This window comes from Dermacentor variabilis, chromosome 5, assembly GCF_050947875.1.
Source record: "Dermacentor variabilis isolate Ectoservices chromosome 5, ASM5094787v1, whole genome shotgun sequence".
NCBI classification, from domain to species: Eukaryota; Metazoa; Arthropoda; class Arachnida; order Ixodida; family Ixodidae; genus Dermacentor; species Dermacentor variabilis.
In genome coordinates, this window is record NC_134572.1 from 84,484,854 (window position 1) to 84,511,389 (window position 26,536).

At 44.1% G+C, this 26,536-nt stretch overlaps 1 protein-coding gene across 1 annotated transcript in view; it reads left to right on the forward strand.

Moving 5' to 3' along the window:
• Positions 1–26,536, forward strand: part of Sse (extra spindle pole bodies like 1, separase) — a 100,958-nt gene that overhangs the window by 27,969 nt on the left and 46,453 nt on the right. Inside the window, exons 9-14 of the mRNA XM_075693045.1 lie at positions 6,307–6,453; positions 9,830–9,986; positions 16,429–16,593; positions 17,478–17,609; positions 18,226–18,465; positions 21,020–21,278. Coding sequence (XP_075549160.1) covers positions 6,307–6,453; positions 9,830–9,986; positions 16,429–16,593; positions 17,478–17,609; positions 18,226–18,465; positions 21,020–21,278 — 1,100 coding nt within the window. The remainder of the gene's footprint in view (positions 1–6,306; positions 6,454–9,829; positions 9,987–16,428; positions 16,594–17,477; positions 17,610–18,225; positions 18,466–21,019; positions 21,279–26,536) is intronic.

Consider the following 26,536-nt stretch of genomic DNA (forward strand, 5'->3'; position numbering starts at 1 on the left):
TTGGGCAATTTTTTGTGTTGTCAATGGCAAACGTTGGTGCCGGGAAAATGTAAGTAACGGGAGCGTACCAACGAGGTTCTACTGTATATATTTTTTGCCTGCAACTGTCTGTGAAGCTTTTGTAGCCAGCAAAAATATTTTGGCGAAATACGTGTAAAAAAAAAAAAAACATTGTGTGTGGCTGCTCCAAAAGCTTCTCCACAATGGTGTGGGCTGGTAGCATCACTGCCTTGTGAATAGTGCATAGAAGAAATTATGTTGTGGCAGTGCAAGGCACCATATGCCAGGGGTGTACTTGCTTCAAACAAGTCTATCCAGAAAAGTTTCTGAAGCAGGCCAAATCAGCAACAGCAGAGTCTCTGGATAAGGTAACTGTGATTTAAAAAAAAAATCTGGCAGAACCCATCTCGTGATAAATGTTGATGTGACTTTGATTAGCATTGAAGCAATGTACTGACACGCTGGACTGCAACTGCTGAAACACCTCGTGTGTGAGGTGTGTGTGTTGCTGGGATGCTCTTGCGCTTCCCTCGGGACACACTGTGCCATCAAGCATCGTCGCAGTGAAGTGCATGCATGGCGCATATGTGGTGCATGTGCGTGTGAGGGTTGCCAAGACGCTTTGTCTTGCCGAAGAAGCCAGGCGTATCGCTCGTCTTCGTACTGTGGCATCGCAACGCCGATCGAAAGAGCGCTATGACAGCCGACACCAGTCTGTCTCGTACGCCAAAGGAGACTTTGTGTGGACTCTGCAACATAAACGTGGCTTATGCGAAAAGTTTTTACCCCAGTACACGGGCCCATTCATCATTGTAGAAATTTTAGCTGGCGGAACGCGTCGTCGCAAGCCGATGTCCAGTTGAAAGGGACGGCTTTTTCGAGAAGACATGTTAGGGGGTACACAACGTCGGCGAATCTTGGAATGAAGCGACGAAAATACGAGCACAGGCCCAGGAAACTCCAACTCCCGCACTGACTTCGGTGCTTCAAAGGAGCTGACTGCCTCAATCTTCTGTGGATCTGGCCTCACACCGTTTTTGTCGACCAGATGCCCAAGTACTAACGTCTCATTTTCTCCGAAACAACATTTCGTGGAATTTGGGATCAAGCCGGCTTGTTTGACACAATCCAGAACAAAATTGAGACTGCTGTTATGCTCACTCAGTGTGCTGCCAAAGATCACCACATCATCGAGGTAGCACAACCAAATTTCCCATTTAAGTCCTCGGAGGATAGTATCCATGAATTGTTTGAATGTTGCTGGCGCGTTACAAAGGCCGAACGGCATAACGTTAAATTCATAAAGACCGTCTGGTGTCACGAAGGCCGTTTTCTCCTTATCGTCTGGGTGCATGGGTATCTGCCAATACCCTGATCGCAAATCCAGTGATGAAAAGTAGGCAGCAGAATGCAGACAATCGATGATATCATCGATTCTAGGAAGCGGATACACGTCCCTTTTGGTGACCGCATTCAGTTTCCTGTAATCAACGCAAAACCGCCACGATCCATCCTTCTTCTTTACTAAGGTTACTAGTGCTGCCCACAGACTAGAAGACTCTTGAACAACACTTTTCCGCTGCATGTCTTTCACCTGTTCAGCAATAACTGTCCTCTCTGTTGAAGAAACGCGGTAAGGCTTTTGCCGAATGGGGTGCGCAGATCCGGTGTCAATTCTGTGGCGAGCACGAGAACGCGGGAGTGAAGCCTGCTTGTCGCCTTGTGTGAAATCGAACACGGAAAGATGTGCCCACAAAACTTGTGCGAGAGCGCGGCGCTCATGTGAGGGCAGTGCCTTGTTGATCATTCGTAGGATCTGCTCTTCAGAAATGCTTTGGTGAGGATCGCTAGTATGAGACTGCTCCTCCTCGCTTAGAACTGTAATGGAGCTGTAAGTAATCTCGTCAAATTCAGCAAGCTTCATATTACGCGGGAGAATGGCAGGGACGCAAGAACAATTGAAAGCCCACAAATTTGAGGCGCCATTCACTACTCTCACGACAGAGCGTGGTAGAAGTACATATTTCTTTGCGCATTTCGACGTAAGTGGCTGGACTTGCGCATCAAACGATGAAAGGTCGGCAGCAGCGAAATTGACAGGGATACGTGACAGTGACCAAGGCGGTAGTATCAAATCGTTCGAAACAACACAATAGTTTTTCACTGGTAAGGATGTGTCGGCAAGGGTGGCGAGAAGCGTACTATTCAAAGTAATTTCGCCTGAGCCACAGTTAACGGATGCACCACAATCCTGAAGAAAGTCAATCCAGAGAATCGCATCATGAGTGCATCGCGGTAGTACGAGAAATTCTGTTTTAAGATCTTCCCCTCCGAATGAAACACTTGCAACACAAATACCAAGGGGAACTAGGCACTCTCTGCTGACACCACGAAACGTCACACCATCATTCCACGGGAACATAACTTTTCGACCCAGCCTCTCTTTCAAAGTCACACTCATGACGGAAACGGTAGCACCAGTATCCACTAATGCTGTTGCAGGTATACTATCAATTAACACACGCACTTTGTTCTTCAGCATCATAATAGGCAGAGGAGTATTTCGCAGAGACGCAGACTGTCCGGCCACCTTACCTCCATCGGCCGCGCCGGCTAGTTTCCCGACGGCGGTAGAGACGTAGCATGTCGCCGTGGTGACGAACGGTGTTGGCGACTGGTTGGGGGCATCAGGCTGCGGTCTGAAGCTGGCGAGCCACTCATTCTACTATACTGATGGAAGGTATTCCGGGGTGGTGCACCTGTGGTGTTTGCAGGGTCTATCGGCCAACGGTCTTCATAACTATCACGTCCAAAATTAGGCCAAGTTGGTGGTGGGCCATATGTTGTCTGTCGGCGCCGGCGACAAAAACGAGCAATGTGTCCTGAGGCGCCACAGCTGTAACACACAGGCGATGCACGACCGACGATGTAAGCCTCGGAGTCAACCCTGAGACGCTGCAAATAATAAACGCGATCTTCCGAATTCCGATTCGTGGTGGTAGCTCAACGAGTTCGTTGATCATGTGTCATGTCGTCGGGAAAGGTACGTCGGTGCTGTCGCAGCTGATCGACTTTACAGTCTGCAACGCCTGGCATGGCAGACAATGCGGACACAGCAGATGCTTGTTCTTGAGGTTGGTTGGAAGCGCAACCAAGCTGTTCGACATCCGCCCCTTTGGTGTGTCGTTCAAGTTCTTCGCGGACAATTTGCCTTATAGTTGCCGCAAGGTCAAATTTAAAACTGTAGTTGTCGTTTTTGTCAATGCTTGCCACCATTGTGACATTTGCTAGCCTGCCAAACTTTGGCATGATACGGCGCAGCTTCAAGGCCTCAAATGTGCGGCAATGCTTGATGAGGTCGGCGACCGAGGTGAGACTTTCCTTTCCGATTAAATAATTGTAAACATGCTCGGCTATGCCTTTGAGAAGGTGTCCAACCTTGTCCTCTTCGGACATTCGAGGATTGACAGTCTTGCAAAGCTTCAGGATCGCCTCTATGTACGTAGTACAGGTCTCAGACTTGAGCGCGCTGAAGCAATGTCTGCTCCGCCCACTTCCTTTTTTGTGGTGGAATCACCAAAGCACTCTGTGAGGTGAGTAATGAAGCTGTCCCACGTTGTGAACGTATCTTCATGGTTCTCGAACCACACTAGCGCAGTGTCTGTGAGGAACAGAACCACATTGTCGAGCTGAGTCGTGGAGTTCCAGCCGTTGTACTTGCTCACACGCTTGTAGTGGGTGAGCCATTCCTCCACGTCCTCACCGAATTTTCCAGAGAAAGGGCGGGGCTCCATCTGATGCATCCAGGCGCCGGTTGTTCGCACTGGAGCAGCCAGAGAAGGCTGTTGGTCGCCGCTGTAGGACATCGGGATCTCAAGTGGTGTTGGAGGCAGTCGAGCGAGGCGTCCGCTCCGGCGTGGCACTTGCTGCAGCAGCTCCGTCATCTTGGTCGAAGTACCCAGCACCTCCAACACAAAACTGTTACGGTTAATGTTAAACCAGCTTTATTCAAGGGACGAGATTGATGGTAAAGTCAAGATGGCGTCCTGAGGCTGCACCAGCTCACGTCTTCTTCCTCTTCTCGCTTGGCTCATGCAGTAGCAATATATATTAAAACGAAATTGTTCAATGATTTGATGCAGGTTTACTCCGCCCTGCCCATCATTGGAGAAATCAAAATCTTATTTGTCATTGAAGAGTGACACATACAGAGTTACCCAAGTCGGCATGAAAAAGGTTTATTGAAGAGCGACATATATGTTTGACTCATACTAAGTGACACATATCCAGTGACCCATGTTCATTAATATCCATGTTCATTATTAAAGATTCAACTGTATTGATACATTTGATGCTTGTGCTTGCTTTGACACTACCCATTCTGAACAGTGCGGTGGTTCTGCCACTGTTGGGCTTATTTCTTGGCTACACCATCCACATTCTGTCTGGGACAACAGTGCACTTGGATATTCCAGTGCATGCTTCATAACACCTAGTGTCTGAATAATTTGTGGCCGCCCTGTACAAATTGCAGTTTCCATTTTACAGACATGCTCCACACTACATACAGTGTCAGAAATAGATGCCTGCCATTGCATGCCTACCATTCTAAACCAATATGAAACATTTAAACCATTTCTAGCAGCTGTGTGAAAATTTTGCTATATATCTTAACCTTTGTATTTCACATTATTCTGGTCGTCATTTGAAGTCTCTCTTGAGTGGAATAGCAAGTGTCTTTTTCTCGGAACTCTTACACTACCGATGTTGTAGTGTTCACATTTACTGACATCAAGGACATCTGTACAATGTGGAAATCTGCAACCCACTGCTGCAGTGTGCTCCACATTGTTTATTCCCGCAGCATTGACAATTCTTTTGCATTTGGTCCTTTTTGAAATGCCAAACCAGGATGCAGACGACTCTCTTTACACGCAACTTCAAGGGACCAGGGTAATTGGTTTCGTGCATCAAGAGCTCCATTTACTGAGAGGCACTGCTGAGCGCATTGCATGAATAGAAAAACCAACCAACCATGAGGATGGTGTTCCATTTAAGCAGCAGTTCCATTTAAGCGATTTATGTTTATCGAGATTCCACTGTATCTCAGACAGTTAATCTAGAATGTTTTCTCACCAATATCAGCAACTAACTAATCTGTGGTTGTAACAAATATTGCAGATAACAAAGGTATTTTCATGTCAGATGTGACTTATATTGAGGTTCGACTTTAGTATCATTCGTTACCTGAATATTACAAATTATAAGTGCCACAGGTTACATGGTAGGAGCTGGTGCAGTATTTCTGGCAGCGGCACTCTTCTTGTAAGATGCCAATGTCATTTTCGGTGCTCATGAAAGCTCTGCACTTAGTAAAAATGCTTGGCCTTGGACTTCTTGCAGTACTAATGTCACTTCAGCTTAATTTGCTAGGCAGTTTTATAATTGTTTGCCCCTTCCTGTGTTAAACGCGAGCACCTTTGCATGACGTCGTGGGGCACATTTAGTCAAGACGCTCAGTCTAACATACGGGAATGCATATATAAAGATGATGTTAAAGACTGGGTGCCACCTCGTGCCTTGTGCCAAACATGTCCAAACCAAGGCAATCCATTAGCAATCATTCTGTCGTTTCTATGCTGATGCGTCTCATCTGGCCTAGAGTTGCCAGAATTGCCGAACAATCAGAAATTTTGTGTGCTGTGCACTCATAGCTAGCGTTTCAGGTGAGTTTAGAGGAACTGAAAGCTCATTTCAACAGTTACTGCCAATCAGCCATCACGATAATTTATATTGATGTGGGAGCCACAGGTGTCACCATCTTTGACAACACTATATTTTAGTGATAAACATTATGTACGTTAAACTCTCCAAATAACATACATTAACATAGCATACGTAAAGTGCAGAAACCAAATAGCCTACGGAGCATGCGCAGTGAGGCAACATTATTTCTTTACTTACATAAAGCATTTGTTTGCTTCCAAACACTTGTAAAACTCTACTCTGCTTTTAGTGTGTGTGTTTTTTTTTTTTTTCATTGGCTCAGTAACTGCTGTGTTCTACTGCCAATCAGGAGGTTGCATGTTCGAATCGTGGCTTCAGCTGTTCCATTTTTGTGGGGCGAAATAGAAAAGTGCTTACATAGTATATTTGTCACACTACCTATCAGTGGAATGCGCTGAACACCAGCAGGCTTGTTTTGTACAGTGGTGCAGGGAATCTTTCTATTGTGCTTCTGATAGTAAGCACGTGTCTTGATGCTTCAGATTCAGAGGCTCACTACTGTTTCCATGGCTTTTCCAGGCTTCCTGCAGATACTTGTGTAGACCTGTTCAATGAACTGAAAGAGTTTGCACCACAGGTCAACAGCAAGCTGGCGGACAGTTACGTCCTTGTTGAGAGCACCCTGCTGCTGTCCCGCTTTCCGTACATGGATTTCAACCTCGAGTGGTATGTGGAACTTGTGTTCTTACCCTCTGGATTATCATGCACATTTGGCATCAAAAGTTCATGGGCCTTGGGATTTGAGGAAAAGCCATTTCCACAGCCTGGGCACACAGACTGGCACAGCTCACGCCCATTACAAGGGATCCGTGTACAACATATTTTCGGATTTAAAACCATTCTTCTCACTTAGTTTGGTATGCCTCTATTATCAATTTTTTTGCAATCTTTGTCTACATAGTCTACGTACAACATGCTTTGTGTAAATACAATCTACAGTCAACTACCGATATTACGAATGCCCAATTTTTCGGACATGCCTGATAATTTGGATGCCTTTGCAGCACCACCATGTCCCCCATGGTTAATGTATAAGAACGTCTGAAATTTCGTGCGATTTTCTGGGCTTTTTGCCATGACCGTGTGTCTGAAATTACGTTATTGAAGGCACCACTGCCGCCATTTTAATTATCTCGCCGCCTCGACCAGACGCTCTCACAGGCAGGTCCACCTGCAGCCGTAGCCACCACCATGGCAACACTATGCCTATCTGCTACCACATTCGCTACCAACCTTCTTGCTATTCGGTGCCATGTTTCTTTATTGGAAGAATTCGCCACTGTCAGCAATCGCGCTCACTCCCCTTTGTAATCCTCGGCAATGGCTTCGAAACTCGGAGAGCCCAACGCGGTGTATAATACCGGTTCCCGAAAGTCACCATCGCCTCTATACAGCAATGTTGCGCGGTGAAGCATACGCGAAGTATTGCGGTGAAGCATATGAAGTGTAAGAAGGGGCAATTGTCACGAGACACAGTACGTGCATCTGCCGTATCCTGTCACAGTGCGAACACCGGTATGCCTATTAAGTGTATGTGGCACGTCCAAGGGCATGTGTCGCGTCAAACACACGTGGCAGCTTGTGGCATGCTCAGTGAGAGTGGTCTAGGTTATTCCACTTTCGTGCAGCAAAAAGTACTTTGGGCAGACGGAACGCTTCCTTAACATCCACCTTAGGGAGCACAAAGGTGCGATCAGGAATGCAGCAGGCTCGAATATGGCCGCGCATTATCGAAATTGCCCATGCAAACCTTTGTTCAAAAAAAAAATCAAAATGTTGTATAAAAATGGAAATCAAATCAACTGCAAAATTGTGGAAGCCTACTTCATTTCAACTCGGGCACATGCATCAGCCAGACTTCTATCTCTGCATGATAAAAAAACGGAGCTTTTGAAAAGCAAGATAGGCTGACACCCTTTCACGACTTGTACGCGTCACTTCATCATATGATCACATTCTCTGTGTTTAATCAGTTGTTAGTCTGTGCTCGTATCGTGTACTTCCTTTTGTCCTACGTTCGGGTTGCACTGCCCACCCCTAGGAATATGTTCAGTGACCAATTTGCTCAGCTTGCTGTGTTAATCCATTCTGCACCACTTAGCACGTGGTTCAGCGCGAGTGCAAGCACAAAGCAAATGCTGCACATACGCACTACAGTTGCATGTAGCTGTGGAATCTGTGGCCAAAATCTAAAATAGTGGCATCTTGTGAATACCCAAAATCAAATTTGAAATGCGTGACACAGTGACGTTCACTAGGCGGAGCAAACCCCATGGGCAAACCCCACCTTAGCATTAGCGTTCGCAGTGCAAGGCATTGAAGGAGTGGAAGCACTGCAAAGGTGGTGTTTGATTGCCAATAACTCCACTCTGCTGAATGCATTGAATAACTTCTGTCAAAGCATTTCTGAAATAGCCTGTTTTAACTTCACATGCATTTCTCCAGTTTGATAAAAGGTGGTTCAGGGCCCCTTTAGGTGCTAATCTCATTTGAATGATAGTGCTGTGTGTTATGTGTTGCAGGTGTTAGCTGTGGTTATACTTTAGTCAACCTAGAAAATGGCTTCTAATCTCTGAGCCACAATTTATGGTTTCACTGCTTTTGAGGTTGCAATGTAAGGCAACAACGAAAAGAAAGCATTGAGAGGCAGTACTTGATCTTTGTTTGATTTACTTGCTTTAACGTATGCCTTGTAGGACAACATTCTAAAAGAACAATGCTGCACTTTTCTGCAAAGGTTCGTGAAATGAATTAAAAGATATCATAAATAGTATTGAGGAAAGGCAGGAGGAATTATGGCGTTGCTTTGCCATACTTGGCATGGGAAAAAAAGCTCCACTGCCTCTGAACAAGTTTTCTTTGTGGATTTGAAGGTGCCAGTCCCAAAGGTATATACAAACATCATTTTGTGTTATTTTTCAGCGACAATGTTTCATGGCATTTATTAAGCAACTTGCCCTGTAGGAAGTAAAATATAAATTTAAGCTAATAGGTGATACTTAATATGCAGGTGAGTATCACAGCCCAGAGCTGAGTGTGTAGTGTTATTTGCTTCATCCACATTCAGCTGTAGAATTTAGTCACTGTGATCAGGTGATAGTTATATTTATATGCAGTTCTTTCATGTATACGCATTACAAGAACCATATTTATCCTAACAGAGGCCTTACATCACCAACAAAATATTACAGGCAACCTTCTCTTCAGTGTAATATGCCACCGTGGTTACAGTGTTAAGCTCTGCACAGATTACTTGCCAAATTTTGAATGTGCAGTATTTTTTAGCGAAAGCTGTATAGCTCTGCCTCCCAAGGGTCTGTTGTGTTGGTAGGCAAAACTTGGGAGGTGCATGCTGCATGCGCGGCTGGGTTCAAGTGGCTCTTCTGCGGCAGTGGTGCCACTGGCTGTGTGTGTGGGGGGGGGGGGGGGGAACGGAGAGCTCGCCTTTGCATGTAGCATTTGCTTCAAGCATTTCCCAGTAAAGATTATGGTTGCATACGCTGCAGTTGCCAGGAAGCGGCAACTTAGCATATGAAACAGGAAGTGATGTTACTACACTTTCGTATGGGAAATAACTCGCCTAGGAACTGATTTGCATTGTGACAGTGCTATGGGACGGCCATGTATATTGAGGACGAAGAGCAGCGTGCATACGAGGCGCAACGGAAGTGTGATTAAGTGCATTTTCCTTCTCTCTGGTCCTCTCTTCATAGCTGCACGAAGTAGAGGTGCAAGTCAAGTCGCAAGCCATTGAAACATCTTAGGCTAATAGTAATTAGGTTAAGTGCATGTGAATGTCTGTATGTAAATATTTAATTAAAATTAGGCATTTGTTCTACATGAATGTTTATGCTGGACTGTTGTGACACTGTGTTCAAGAAAACTAACAGAGCAGTAGCTTGAGCCCTACGCACATTTTTTCAGCAGTCTAAAGAATGCATATTTTGACTTGGCACATGATAGCAATGCAGAGATGCACATAGCATAGTGTTGTGCATTTCCTCAGTTATCAACAACACATCTTTATTGCTTTGTCCTGCAGTACTTTTGATGAAAGTTTCCATAGAGCCCTAAACAGTGTAGAAGATCTGTTGAAGACCAATGACAAGGATACTGCTGACATTGCAAAGCTTCTGAACGCTGGCTGCCTGTACTGGCTTTACATGAACAAAATCGACATGCTGCGAGACTTTGCTGCAGTAAGTGTTCCATCAAACCCCCATCCCTTTTTATCTTGTATGAGGCAGTTGACAGCAGCACTGGCTGCTTCAGCTGCTGCTTAACTGTTCCTGGCTTGGTCTCACTGTTAACAAATTTGAATTGAACTTGTGCTGCTTATGTGATAAGCTGTGGATAATCAAGAGAAGCCTCAAACTGTAGCCAGTGGTTTAACAAGGTGACCTTCCCTCTTCAGCGGCAAGTCCAAATTGAAACCAAAGACAGTCCTCTTGTCCAAATGTTGGCCCCAGGCTGAAGCTTCACTTGTTTGTGTGTATCGCTTATGTATATTTTAGTAATGCATCTGTATAATGTATGTACCCATCCCTTATATATAGTACCCCTTTTATTAGGTGTCTTTAAAGTAACGCAGTGGAAACCTTGCTGCTTCGCTTGAAGCTGACGCTGCGCTGGTTAACTGCCTTGCTGCTTCCTGCTCCTCGTCTGCAAAGTACTTCCGTTGTCCCTCACGCCCGAGAGCGCTGACGAGCGCGGACGCTCGTCGCGCATCCGTCCAGTCGCCACCGCCGGCCGCTTTGAGGTGGGCGAAGCTCGTTGGTTTCCTGGGGCTTCGGTCGGAACCGCTGCGGAAATCCCATCTTCGTCGCCAAAAGATGTTGTGTCGGCAGCGACAGGCAAGCGGGGGGCCCCGACCGGGCGAACGCGCGGCTAGCGCCGGCGCAGGAAGGAGACACGGAGCAAACTGCTCCCGATGAAAACCGGAACGAAGACTCGGCCGACCCGCAGCCGTTTATTACTAATAAAAGCTTCACACGCCAGGTGACACCTCCAGATTGGCCCAAGCTCGTCACATGACAGAAGGGGGTGCGCCATCTAGCTAAACAACTACAAAACATACATGTACGATGACACCGAAATCTGACAGGGGGCGGCACTATACTACAGATACGTTCCTCGCTGTTTTGCTGGCTGCTACGTCACATTTTCATGGTCCAGACCTAAATCCCATTCACTCCCATGTATTAGTGGGAATTCAGATAAATTTCAGGGTGTCTACCAACTGGGAAAACTGGGAATTCTCAGGGATATTGAGTAGTCAGGAAATACTTCGGGAAAACTCGGGAATTTGTGCTTCTGTCAGAGAAAATTAGCTGTAATTTTATTGAAAGCAAATGAAAGTGGCGATACTGCTGGCTCTAGTAATAGAGAGGAATCGCAACAAATCTTCTTTGATGCCGTGTCGTCGGCTGGAGGAGTCGCCAGTGTACAGTCAACAACCGACTTTCAAGATGCCCGATAATTCGGACAGCTTTGCGATGCCACCACGTACTCCACAGAGTCAGTGTATGAGAACATCTCTGAATATGTATCTGAAATTTCGGACTCAGTAACCATTCGCCATCCGATTTTCCGGACCTTTTGCCATCACCGCAGGTCCCAAGCAGCATTACTCAAAGCCACCACCACTGCTGTTTTGATTGCCTTGTCGCCTCAAACCGGCACTCTTGCACGCAGATATGCTGGCGGCCTTAGCCACCACTGCAGTAACGCTAGGCCCAGCTGTTTCGACATTCGCTATTAAGCTTCTTGCTGTTGGGTGCCATGTTTTTCATTGAAAGAACTCGTCGCTGTCAGCAACGGCAGCGACTCCGCCTTTGTGGTCCTTGCGATTGGCTTCGAAGCTCGGAAAGCACGTCGCTTTACATAATGCCGGTTCCCAAAAGTCAGCTTCACCTCAATACAGAAATCTTACGCTGTGAAGCATGTGCAAAAGTATTGCAGTGAAGCATAAGAAGCGTAGGAACAGGCAATTGTCACGGGACCCAGTATGTATTCCTTAATTATACACGCGTGCACCGCCATCTCCTCTCCCAGTATGAGCACTGATATGCCTAACAAGTTTACTGGCAGGCCTTCAGAGCTTTTTCAGGTGTGCCTGTGGCGATTTGAGCCTTTTAGGGCAGTAAAAGACCTGCATTCATTTTTTCAAACTGCCTGATTTTTCTTATGTTTTCGCGGTCTCTAGGGAGTCCAAAAAATCAGAAGTTGACTGTACAACTGGCCAAGAGGATGCTTCAAATGGTCTGGGTGGCGAATACGCTGCTGAAGGAGGATGATAACACAGAGTACCTACACATTGAGGAATGAAAGGGAAAGGAAGCATACCGCCTCTTCTTTGAAGGAGCTTGAGCTCAAAAAACAGTGTTTGCTGATGCTGAGATGCAGCTATCCCTCATCCAAACCAAAATAAATTCTTTAAAGCAGTGAAATGCAACACTTAGGCATTATGCGCGGAGGCATTGTGCGCAGGCTGAAAGTATGTTAGGACAGTTGAGGTTGACTTGCCAGCTGTTGCGAGAGAATCTCACTTGTGACAAAGTTCAGGCCTCATAACAATGAGCTTGCTATCAGTTGATAGAAATAGCTAATGTTCGATAATATTTGCTTCTGTATGCATCTTCTTTTTATTCGTATTTGAGAATGTTTGGCTCGATTTGAAATGGGTTTTACCATTTCTTTTTGAAGATGTTTTACTCTCTGTGCATTTTACTAGCCCCTCCCTTCTGTTTTCTTTTGGAATAAAATAAATGCTACTTCTTACTATTCAAACTCGATTTTATTATTTATTTATTTTCAATACTGCCAGTTTCTTTACTTACTTAACCAGTAGAAGGTTAAAGATTCCTGAGTCAGTTATGTTTAGTGAGTCAATGGTGAAACCTGTAGAAACTTTTTTGGGGGATAAACCCATTATCTGCAGTAAATACCGATTGGAAGTACTTGTTGTATGCATTAGGTTAAGAAACTTTTTCATCGTGGGGCCGTTCTGGCGTAATTACTTTGCGTGCACGGAAGTGATTCCAAAATCTGTGTGGATTACCTTTTACGAAGTTAGGCAGGGTAGTATTAAAGTATTATTTTCTGGTGTGGCTTAGTCAGATTTTGAGTCCTGCTTTGGCAGTAATCAACTTTGATGTTGGAGTGATCGATTTTTAGTCTTCTTCAAAGACCAACGTAACCTTTTTACTTTTCATATGGCATGAATTAACTCACGCGGTACCCATGGGTTGTATTTCCGTGATTTTCTTGTTTTTAATGTTATAAATTGTTCAATGCAGTCATGTCTTACTGTCTTAAACTTAATCCAGAGGGCATTTGCGTCTGCCGAAGGATTGCAAGCCATTTCTGCAAAATCTGTGAATTCATGTGCCATGTACCTCAAAACAGTGGCATCGTCCGATTTCGCAAAGTCGATGACGGTGCTTTCTAAAGACCTTTTTTGTATACTAAACGACAGAGGTAGGTGACACATTGAAATATCGTAGTCAGATATGCCTTCAACAATACTAGTATGTACGTATTTTGTTTACAAAGAAGTGATCAGAGAGTAGTATTAGATCAAGTATATTACTTGCAGTATGATGTGTGCGTGTTGCTTGATCAACTACTTGTTGTAGGTTGAAGTTTAGCATTAAATCAATTAGCGCTTCTGAAGTACGTGATGAGTATTGCATTTTTCAGTTAATTTCTGGAAGGTTAAAGTCCCCCATGAGGATAATTCTTAGGCTGTGAGCGTGGCGCTGCAGAAACTCATGTACGTTCTTTATTAAGCTTTCGTCCAAGTCAGGACTTCGGTAAATGCAGCCTGCAATTATGGCAGTGTTGTTGCAGGTAATTCTGCAGAACACGGCCTCAGCATCCCTCACGTTTGGCAACGGTTCGTATGGGAGGGATTTCTTTATCAGCAGTGCCACGCCGCCACCACGAGTCTGTCTTTTTTTCAAATGGTGGAGTAATCGGGAGGCACAAATTCGTGATTTAAGAAAGCTAAGGGAAGCCACATTTCAGTTATTGCTACTATGTCAGGATTATGTTCAAGGAGCAGATTTTCAAGCATGTCAGTCTTATTTAAAATGCTTCTTGCATTTACGTTTAATAATGTTAGCTCTTTGACTGCGCTTGGCTTCGCGTGATTGGACGCTTTGCTCCTGCGTTGTTTTTTTTTTTTTAAGTGATACTCGCTCCCCCTTGTCCTCGTCCCAACCGAAAACTCGGTCATTAATGTAAAGCTTGTCTAATGACAAAGAAACCCTGTCATGGTTTTCTCGGTTTTCCTTGGCGCTATTCCACAGCATTTTCCTTATTTCTTGAGTTCTTTTACAGAAGTCTTCCCTGATAGACAAACCTGTGTGTTTTAGCTTGCGCCCCTTTCCTAATATTAGATTTCTGTCTAGAATTCAGAAGCCTAAAGATTACTGGTCTCGTTTTGTTACGCGCTGGTTTACCGAGACGATCAATTCGCTCTATGGCAATGGGATGTAAGCCAAGCGTGTCCTGGATAATGGTCTTATTTACAGTTTGTTCTAGCTTTTCACTGTTTTCACCTTCTGTTTCCGTCAGACTGTATACTATTAGGTTTGATCGTCTACTCTGGTTCACCAAGTTGTCCATTTGTTTTTCCATTTTCCTTGCACTCTCATGTATGTCTTGTATTTGGTTTACGCATGAAGTTATCGTCGACTCCAGGCATTACAGAGCATCTAGTTTTTTATCTATATTAGCAAGCCGTCCTTCTTTAATTTCCTTGATATCAGCTGCAACTTCCTTCAACTGCTTTGTGATTCGCGCTAGATCAGGGCCTGGATTGCTCTCAATGTCTCCCGCTAGGAAAAGCAGCTCTTTTAAAACCATATCACTATGTTCACAAGCATACAACAAAGCTGCAGGCATGGCAGCACCAGCAAGAACGAATCACTGGAATGGATACAGTAGTCATGTTGTCTTCTTACCTGCATGATGAAACCAAACGGATTAGTGACCGTCATCCCGCTGCTGTCACCGACCCAGATTGTCTTTTTTTTATTTTTAATTTTTTTTAACATGCTTGCTAGAGTCATAGCAACGGGCAATATGGTGTCAGCCCATCTTGACATAAAACAAATTTTTGGGTCACTCAGGGAATTTTGCAAAGGCATTCAGGAAAAACCTGAAAAACTCGGGAAATTTGAAAATGTCAACTTGGTAGACATCCTGATTATGTTCCTCTTTGATACGTCGCTAATTTATAATCTTCCTTCATCTTACTTTGCATGTAAAGGTGGCAGTTACATAAATTTAGCGGTGAAGTGGGAAATTTGCTTTTGCACATTGATACGAAGTCGATAAATGTATGTTGCAATAAGCGACAAAAGTAAGTTGCACAAGCATATAAGGAGAAAACGTGCACAGAGCAGTTCGCGAAGCACCCAAAGACCTGAAGTGTGTGTATGGGTTAAAACATACAGGGAACCAAGCATAGGGCTACATTTTTTGGGGGGCCAGCAAGGATGCATAATTGCTGGTTCTATTTTGTCAGCTTCATTGCAATAGAGTGGTGATATATGGTAAAACATACACAAAATATTACAGTGAAGCATATCAAGAGTGGAAAAAGGCTGCTGTCGCAGAGCATTCTTTGTGTCTCTTAATTATACACATGCGCATGGGCTGAGACGTCTGCTAACTGTACTGGCAGCAATTCAGAGCTGTTGCTAATGTGGCGATTTGTAGCCTTTCTCACTGTTATGTTTTCTCAACTCTTACTTCTTTTTTTATGCTGTACTGTCGCTTGAAAAAATATTATGGTTGTACTGTAGAATAAATGACTTTGCCTGCTGTTTGTCACATTGAGACTCCAGCTTCCTGTAAACACACATGTGCTGTAATTGCCTCATTTTGCAGACAGTGTTCTTTATGGTGATTCTAAATTAGTTTCACAGTTGTGGATCTGACATTTCGCATTTATTGCCTGCAGTACATTTCGGTGCCTATAGTATTGCAGACTATGTTAGCATGCAACAATACCCTACTAACTCTTGACTTTGCTTCAATCAATGTTTTCTTTTTTGGTTTGTCTATTTCAAAACTTGTCGATTTCCTAAGTTGTGTAGAATATGCTCACGGAAGTCTCAAACTTTGAACATTAGTTTACTGACCCCTTGCATGACAGTCCCCCGTGTTACTTCTATGGTCAACATCGCACGGCATACTAGTTGCATGAAAGCACTGCATAGCATGGGAATAGTAACCTTGTGTGTAGTTTTCAACATGCAAAATAAATTTCAGAAATGAAAAATTAGGCGCAGCAAAGCAGACAATAAGTCGCATTCTTTTCATAATCATCATTTTGTGAGGGAAGGTTTTGCGATTTCATGAGCTATTGCTTCATACAGTGAAACCTTGGAAATCAACAGTAGAAAGTTTTCTAATCAGTACAAAATGGCTACATAATATAAAGAGGGCTTGCAAAACAGGCTCTTCCATAGCCGATGCCAGTATTGTTTACATTATCTTCTGTAACTGTAATATAAATATCTAGAGAATGTGTGTGTGTGTGTGTGTAGACACACTCACAATGTGGCGAATATTGTATCCAATCTGTAGCTTTCACATAACCTGGAGTTATCGCATAATTTGCTGCAGAAGGATGTGACAGAAGCTGCTGTTGATCCTTTGGAGATGAAATGTGATGACCCTATTCTGAGCCAAGCACTGGCTGAGGATAAGGACTATTCATGTGATGCCACTAAAAGTTATCGACACATCAATGTGGGGTACGAACTGTCAGCCCAGAAGAACTTGGACCAGGTAAGCCACGATTAAGCTTACTATCAGTTACAATTATCTCACTTCAGTGCTCTGACTGAGTGACAAGACACAATTTTATAGGCTTCATCCACAAAGTTTACTTGTCTCCAGGACATTAAGATAGCACTGTGGCTCAGAATGAATTAACCTTTGAAAGGTGATCCTCATCCAACTCGGGCTGCCTCAATTCATGTTAAAAAGACAATAAAAAGAAATGCTAAATGAGTTCATACTGATAATGTATTCTTTTTAGGAGTATTCGTATACCCAAATTTCACCAGATCAAATCGAATACTGGATTTTTTGAACGATTTGATTTGGTAATCAAATATTTACTATATGATTTTTCGAATATTCAGACATTTCGTGCAGAGACCTGCACAGTGCCGCATTTCATGTGCAACCTGGAGACCCTCGTGCTCCATGCTGCGCAAGTGAGTGCCTCACTTTGTTGGTTTTGGCGCAAGAAGAGCATCAAGCGTGCTGCCCCAACTGATGTGATTGCGGACTTGCCCCGTCTAAAGGAGCTGCTGACCGAGGCCGAATTCGAGCAGCGCGAGTGTAACCTTATCGAAGCCGCAAAATTGACATAGTCTTGGGCCCCGCCAACTGGGCATGTGTTGGCATCTCGTGCTGCAATGATTCATGCAGCGCTTTGCATTACATACATCTCTACTGCAGTTGTCTGCCAATCTTTTAGTCACTTCGGATCGTATGTTTTCCCCACTAGTACGTATTTTCTCACATTTTTTTTTTTTTTTCCAAGACATATGAACGAGGTTCTACTGTACTGTAACTGAGCTGTAATCAGTGCTGGCATACCAATTTTGTTGTGAAGTAGAACTTCGCTATGGCATCTGCTTTCTTTCTTTTTATACTTTTAGGTTCTGGAAATGTGGTGCACAGCCTTTGCACGGCCTTCATCTGAATGGAGCCTTATGTTTCGTGATTTGGTGGAGTGCTGGTTCTTTGAGCACGTCAAGGTGGTTTGTGAGGTGTATGCTTCATCGTTCAGGGTGAGAACCTCTTGCCTGTTTGTTTAAAATGTGTAAAGGGCTTTTCTCAATGTTCTGCAGCGAGGCTGTGCACTGCAGCACATGTCTGGATCTAAATTTGTTGAAAAAAGAAAGTACTATAAATGCCTTGCTAAATAAGCACTATGCTGAAATAAGTGTGCAGTTTGCTAAAATAAATTGAATGTGGTTTAGTTGCAGCTGAATTCTTAAATTAGGTGCTGAACATTCCAGTCCTAGGTGTAATCAACCACTGTCTTTGAAATTGAAAGTTTGCCCTGGTGAGACTCGTAGTCGTTTGATGCTGGTAAATGTTGACGCTATTTTTTGTACTTGATTCTGACGTACACCTCATTTTTAGCCAACTTTTTCACAGAGCAGTTGCATGATAGGATCTAGTAGTTTACTACATTGTTGAAGGCTTGTAGAATTGATTACTGGCAATACGGGACCCTATTAAAGACATCCTGTGGGCTTTCCACCCAGTCTCTCATACATTTGATGCTGTTAGCATCTTTTACTGTACCGTAAATTGCTTCACGCTTCTGTAAAATTTTCACAGTGTGTAGGAGCTAACAAAAGTAGTAAACCATCATGCACTCTCCGCCATATCAACCAGTTCTTGGAAGAGGTCAAGGCTGCAACCCTGTGGTACACCGTGGCCACGGACAGAAGCATGAACCAGGGGACTGTGCTTGCTGCCTCTTACCTCATCAATGCTCTGATCAAGGTGGGCCTGGTGGATGCAGCTGCTGATGTGGCTCGGCAGACTGAGGCCACGGCCGGTCAGCTGGACGAGGGTCTTCCGCGGTTGCGGTTTGTGTTGGCGAAGGCCCACCTGCTCTACAACCAAGAGAGGGTATTTTTCCGACTGTCTTGTTCAGGCAGTTTCCTTTGTAATATTAACAAAAAAGTTGCAGTTTCTCTCATAATGTCAAGCATTAACACAATAACTGGCGCAGTATTATCCGCAGCTAGTCTTGCACTATTTGGTGTGATATCAGTTGGAGTAAACATTTGCAGATGCATATCACAGTCTCCTTTCAACAAGTAAACGTTATGTAAACAAGTAAACGTTATGTAATGGCAACTCGCTTAATTCCATCAGACTCTTGGCCATTCCCCCATAGCGGATATATACTGTATTTAGTGGCAGACCCACCAACTACGTGCTGACTCTAGTCAGAGTGGCCCTCATTTCCAGAAGTTGTACTCCCCAGCAATAAAGTGGCAAGACACGGCTTTTGCTTCCTTCTCTCTCCTGACTTTTCACTTCTTACCACTGGGTTTGCTTTAAAAAGATCCTGAACCACCCCTTCGGGCTTCGTGAAAAAGGTCTGCGGATAGCATACGCTGCTGTGAACATCTTAGCCAAGCTTTGCTGTCATACGAAGCACGTGGAACTCTAAAGCCGAGTGCGAAGTCGCATTTCTTTTAAATACTCTTTTGAACAGAAGTCCACTTCTAATTCTCTTCTGGACACTTTATTTCATAATAAAGCGGTTTCCTATACATGGCTGCTATTGGCCAATAGCTGATGTCAAGCAAGAAGGTGTTTGGACCAGTCTGCTTCTTCCTGCTCTTACTGTGTGTACTTATTGAAGTTCAATGAATAGGCTGAAGCAAGCAAAAATGCGCTTTTGAATTTCGATAATAATTACACGTTTCCGGAAAAAGCAGACTATCGCCTTCTCCCGTGTACTTGACCACGGTTGCCCGCATAGGAATTAAACTTTGTCACACAGCTTATCGGTATCATAGCCGGCAGGTCTCGTAAATTTCGACTAGTTTTGAATGCTCAACTAGCCTTGAACCACGCAAAACTTAAGGTAAGACCACACGCACGCTTGCCAGCACGCGCTCACTCTTGGCCGCTCATGGTTGGACGCTTCGGCAGACTTATTGATAGTGCTTTAAAATGCGGAAGTTGGATGTGGCTACTATCCGTTCGTCAAGCTGGGGAAGGATAAAGCTAGTCCGAAGCACACGGCATGGTCAGACTGGAGCATATGAGTGCGAGCATGCACTCAAGCCCTGTCTTGCACAAAGCAAATGCTGCACATACGCACTAGTTTTATGTAGCTTCAATCTTATACGTAGCGTAGAAGACCGCAGTTATGTGCTGCCACGAGTCCACTGGCTAAGCACACTGCAGCTGACTGAGGACAACTGCGTTTGGCTTACGTTTGACGCGTCGTCAAACTCGGAAGTAGTGGTGTCCGCTGTTAACATCCAAGACCAAATTTGAACTGCGCACCATAATGGCATTTAGAAGGCAGAGCATTGTGGGCACACGCTGCTCTCCCGTGGCCTTCACAGTGCAATGCATTGAAGAAGAAATGGGAGCACAGCGAAGAGGATATTTGATTGCCAATAACTCCGCTTCTGCTGAATGCATTGAAGTAATTTTTGTAGCAAGGTATATTTGAAGTAGCCTATCTTAACTTCAAATACATTTCCCCTCTTCAAAAAAAGAAAAAAATGGTTCAGGTCCCCTTTAAGTTATTTCACCTTGGTACTGGTTTGTGGATAAGGTTTTACAGTGTGGTTAATGTGTTATGACTGATTCATGCCAATCGCAGCAGCTTGTGGCACAGCCGTGTTTTTTAGGTGTAGTCATGCCACCAGCTGTTCTTTATTTTAACATTGGTGGAGTGGCTTAGAGGAAAAACCTATGACAGGCTATGCCAGTAAAAGCATTGGTAGGACATCAGTGCTTGTTCTTTTTTCAGTAATAGTGGTGTACTAGCAAGGTAGTTTTCCAGCGAAGCTGTTAAGGGTAGTTATGCAGCTGTTTTGTACGGTGAGTGTGAGGTGGCATGCTCAGTATCAATCTGCAACACAACCTGCATTGCAGTCACAAATTTTCGCTCTGAAATATGATTACTAATTTGACTACGATGAAGCACCATAGACTGGACAAAGGAAGGCGAGACAGACGGTACAAGCACCAGTTGTCAACGATAGCTGAATGTCAATGACCATGAAATAACTTACCTCGCGCACACCTCAAATGAATAGACACCTTCCTTGCATGATTTGATTTGCCAGTAATTTGTAATTTTTTTTTTCGTGTAGTGTTTTACTGGCTTTGTGTTGGAGGTCAGCTAGGAGTTTGTACTGCTGCAGTGGTAAAGAGCAGCCAGCAATGCAGTCCTCGGGGGAGCCCCGACATGGCCGTATAGCTATGGCATCAGTGAGAACGTGCAAACATTGTTGGTGATCAATTGTCTCTAAGAACAGCCAGCAAATAGACCCCTAGTACTTCTCAAGGCCGTAAGAACGCTTCAACTTTGCTGTCTTTGTTGTATCAGTTGATCAGACTAGTATACGGCAGCAAATAATTTTTTATTATGCCACTTTAGTGTGCCCATGTTCCCACAATAAGAAACACTTCCCCTTTTCCCCCTCAGTTCACTGAAGGCTTTCAGCTACTGGATCAGTTGCTCAAGCACCCGCTGCTCCAGAAGAACAACAAGTCCGCCCTGCTGTTCATGGCGGAGGTAAAGCTTCTCGTCTGCAAGTACTCGCTCCTGCCTGCCACAATAAGCAAGCCATTCCACACCAATGGGTTCCTCGAGTGTGACACTCCTGTCATCCTTGCCCAAGAAGCCTTGAGGATATCCCAGGGTGTCCTGCACCACTTCAGGGAAAATGTCGATGGGGAGCCATGTGAGTGGTTGCACGCTGAATTTTCTGTTCTGAAACAGCTTCGCAGGCTGTTTCTTAGGGGCCATATGCTGCTGTACACTTGCCAACACTTCCAAATTTTTTTTTAAACCCATTAAGGCCCAAGGAAAATGTGCCAGCCAGATGTTATTGATATTTTGGTACCCAATGATCTCTTAACACTGCAACTGTGTTGTGAAAGTTTAATGAATTGCACTTTATTCTTTTGAATGCTAGGATCATGTACTTTATAAAGTATGCTAAGCCTTTACGACGGCATAACCTGGTGCAGGTCATCGAAAATAAAGGCTGTATTTTCCAACTTCTTAAAGGACAACTGACACAAAATTTAATACTTGAGATGTTTGTGTTGTTCAATTCTCCTGCATACATAAATACTGTCGCCACCAAATGGAACGCAAACAGCAGAGCGGGTGGCCGGAGCATAACTGAAGGTATAGTCTGGGCTGTCCTCTGTCATTAGCATTCACGGGTGCACACATCCGGTTTGGCTACACTGTGCGATGCTCCCCCTATACTGCAGCACTTTTGCTTCTGTTCTGGTTCTCTTTCATTGAAAGCGTGTATGAAAGCACAGCGTACTTCATGAAGTACACCTGCATTGATTTTCTTGCAATGTTATTAAGATGTATATTATATTAAACATCATGCATTAATAATTTACGCCATTCTTTTGTAAAGCTTACACACAAAAGTCAGGTTTGAGAAACATACGAAGCAGGACAGAAAAAGTGAAGGTGCATGCATAATAGCAGTATCTCCTACGTTCAGCATTTGTCCAAGTTTGGCCATGAATAGATCAGATATCATGCAGCTGGCAAAGAACATAGTGTGATAGTCTCGGCAAGACCCGTAGCAAAATGGTGTACTAAGGGCATATTAAGGAAAACAGTATGTCTCTTCCTCAACTATTTACAAATGAAAATAGTGCTATATTTTCAAAAATAGACTAGGCACTCAGGGATGAAGTTTACTAATCTGGGCTTGTTCTACAATTTTACAAATGTTGCGTCAAGCTTAACAAATTTGTTCATCAGAAGTTTCGCTCATCACTCCCTAGGCCTAATTGTACCTTTTGAAATACTTCTCTGGTGCCCTTTTGCCATCAGAAGATTTCCTTCTAGCAAGTTTATTCAGAAAAGTTCCTATAGCAGGAAAAATTGGCAAAAGCAAAATCGCTGAAGAAGTCGCTGATCTAAACACAATGTGTTACTTGTCAGTCTCTGCTCATCCAGATTTGGTACTGCTTGTATGCTGTGTCTATAGTTAAATTACCGCTAATAAAGTCTGTATGTATCCCACAAACGTGTGTGCTTAGGACAAACTTTAAAATAAATGTGTGCCGTTTTCCCCTTTGCCCATGTCATGTTCAGGTGATTTTTGCTAATGTTAAAGCTCACAGGTTCACAGGTATGCTACTGCCTCAAAGCATGCCATAAGAAAATGGGGTGAACCCTGACCTTCACCCTTAAACTGCTTGAGGTGGACCCTTGTGCACGCCTTATAGAGGAACAGTTGCAGCTAGATTTGCATAAAAAGGATAAAGTATTATTTTGAGAGATCATCAGACAGGTTTGTACAGACTTGAGAGCACTGTATAGTTATAGTATTTGAAACCACGGTCTCAGTGCAGTGAGAGTTCCTTTCAGTGTGGTGTTGCTTACGTGGCGAGATCTACCACCAATATCAGACAACTGAGAAAGCTAATCGTCAATTTCCTTGAGAGGTTATTGACTAGGTAGTCTGCTAGGAAGCAAAAGTATAATAATCATTTGTCAGCCTGGCTATGCCCACTGCAGGGCAAAGGCCTTTCCCATACTTCTCCAACTACACCGGTCATGTGCTAATTGTGGCCATGGTGTCCCTGCAAACTTCTTGATCTCATCCGCAACCTAACTTTCTGCCGCCCCCTGCTACACTTCCCTTCTCTTGGAATCCAGTCCGTAACCCTTAATGACCATCGGTTATCTTCCCTCCTCATTACATGTCCTGCCCATGCCCATTTCTTTTTCTTGATTTCAACTAAGATGTCATTAACTCGCGTTTCTTCCCTTACCCAATCTGCTCTTTTCTTATCCCTTAACGTTACACCTATCATTCTTCTTTCCATAGCTCGTTGTGTCGTCCTCAATTTGAGTAGAACCCTTTTCATTAGCCTCCACGTTTCTGTCCCGTAGGTGAGTACTGGTAAGACACAGCAATTATACACTTTTCTCTTGAGGGATAATGACAACCTGCTGTTCATGATCTTAGAATGCCTACCAAACACACCCGAGCCCATTCTTATTTTTCTGATTATTTCAGTCTGATGATACGGATCCGTGGTCACTACCTGCTCTAAGTAAATGTATTCCCTTACCACTTCCAGTGCCTTGCTACCTATCGTAAACTGCTGTTCTCTTCCAAGACTGTTAAACATTACTTCAGTGTTCTGCAGATTAATTTTTAGACCCACCCTTCTGCTTTGCCTCTCCAGGTCAGTGAGCATGCATTGCAATTGGTCCCCTGAGTTACTAAGCAAGGCAATGTCATCAGTGAAGCGCAAGTTACTAAGGTATTCTCCATTAACTCTTATCCCGAATTCTTCCCAATCCAGGTCTCTGAATACCTCCTGTAAACACGCTGTGAATAGCATTGGAGAGATCATATCTCCCTGCCTGACGCCTTTCTTTATTGGGATTTTGTTGCTTTCTTTATGGAGGGCTACGGTGGCTGTGGAGCCGTTATAGATATCTTTCAGTATCTTTACATACGGCTTGTCTGCACCCTGATTATGTAATGCCTCCATGACTGCTGAGGTTTCGACTTAATCAAATGCTTTCTTGTAATCAATGAAAGCTATATATAAGGGTTGGTTATATTCCGCACATTTCTCTATCACCTGATTTATAGTGTGAATATGGTCTATTGTTGAGTAGCCTTTATGAAATCCTGCTTGGTTCTTCGGTTGACAGAAGTCTAAGGTGTTCCTGATTCTATTTGTGATTACCTTAGTAAATACTTTGTAGGCAACGGACAGTAAGCTGATCGGTCTATAATTTTTCAAGTCTTTGGCATCCCCTTTCTTATGGATTAGGATTATGTTAGCGTTCTTCCAAGATTCCGCTCGGTCGTGAGGCATTGCATATACAGGGTGGCCAGTTTTTCTAGAACAATCTGCCCGCAATCCTTCAACAAATCTGCTGTTACCTGATCGTCCCCAGCTGCCTTCCCCCTTTGCATAGCTCCCAAGGCTTTCTTTACTTCTTCCGGCATTACTTGTGGGATGTCAAATTCCTATAGACTATTCTCTCTTCCATTATCGTCGTGGGTGCCACTGGTACTGTATAAATCTCTATAGAACTTCTCAGCCACTTGAACTACCTCATCCATATTAGTAATGGTATTGCCGGCTTTGTCTCTTAATGCATACATCTGATTCTTGCCTATTCCTAGTTTCTTCTTCACTGCTTTTAGGCTTTCTCCGTTCCTCAGAGCATGCTCAATTCTATCCATATTATACTTCCTTATGTCAGCTGTCTTACGCTTGTTGATTAACTTGGAAAGTTCTGCCAGTTCTATTGCATAAACAGGCCTGGAGTGCAGCCTGATTCCGGTGACCAGAACCAGTAACGCACTCCCTCAACAGAGCAGGATTGGCCACCCTGGTGCAGTACTTGGCCACAACCTCCTATATGAATACAACAATCAAACCACGGCCCTCAGTCCCCAGCAGCTGCGAAGCAACTGACCACGGCGGCAGTCAGACCTGTGATGCAGCAGAGGATGCTCAGAATCTCTGGGTCCGGAGAGGCTGCCATTTGAATCTGAACCTGGCAACGTTTAATGCTGGAACGTTATCTAGTGAGGCGAGTCTAGCAGTGCTATTGGAGGAATTAGGTAGCGGGTAGTGAATGGGATATAATAGGGCTCAGTGAGGTCAGGAGGACAAAAGAAGCATATACAGTGCTAAAAAGTGGGCACGTCCTGTGCTACCGGGGCTTAGCGGAGAGACGAGAACTACGTAGGAGCCGGATTCCTGATTAATAAGGATATAGCTGGTAACATACAGGAATTCTATAGCATTAATGAGAGGGCAGCAGGTCTTGTTGTGAAACTTAATAAGAGGTACAAATAGAAGGTCTTACAGGTCTACGCCCCTACATCCAGTCATGATGACCAGGAAGTCGAAAGCTTCTATGAAGATGTGGAATTGGCGAATCGGCGATGTGGAATTGGCGGTAAAGTCAAAACAAGATACACTATACTGATGGGCGACTTCAATGCCAGGGTAGGCAAGAAGCAGGCTGGAGACAAGTCAGTGGGGTAATATGGCATAAGTTCTAGGAAAGCAGAGGAAACTTATTATAGTAGAGCTTGCAGAACGGAATAATATGCGGATAATGAATACCTTCTTCCGCAAGTGGGATAGCCGAAAATGGGCGTGGAGGAGCCCAAATGGCGAGACTAGAAATGAAATAGACTTCATACTCTGCGCTAACCTTGGCATCATACAGGATGTGGACGTGCTCGGCAAGGTGCGCTGCAGTGACCATAGGATGGTAAGAACTCGAATTAACTTAGACCGGAGGAGGGAACGGAAGAAACTGGCACATAAGAAGCCAATCAGTGAGTTAGTGGTAAGAGGAAAAATAGAGGGATTCTGGATCAACCTACAGAATAGGTACTCAGCTATAACTCAAGAAGAGGACCTTAATGTGGAAGCAATGAACGACAATCTTATGGGCATCTTTAAGGAGTGTGCAATAGAAGTCTGTGGTAACTTCGTTAGACAGGATACCGGTAAGCTATCGCAGGATACGAAAGATCTGATCAAGAAACGCCAATGTATGAAAGCCTCTAACCCTACAGCTTGGAAGCAAAAGTATAATGAAGTGGAAAAGAGTGTCATGAAGTGGTCCAAATGTCTGACTCGTTCCCACTGCGCGTGCCTGCATGACCTCACTCATACAAGTATGTGCACACATTATGTGCACACCTGCCCCTGTGGGGCAGCATATCATGAACCTGTCACACTTGATCATAACATGTATGATATTGTCAAGCTGCATGTGTATTAGCACATATTAGCAAAAAAAAAAGGGGAAATCTCCGTATAATCTCCAGTAATGGCTGCACCCATGTATTAGCTGTACCACACTTTCCAGGCCAAAATTTGGAAAAGGGAATTCTAACTACAAAGCAATCGCATTCAGTGCGCTCATGCCATGCCCTCGCATCAATAAGTTTTCGCGGACACT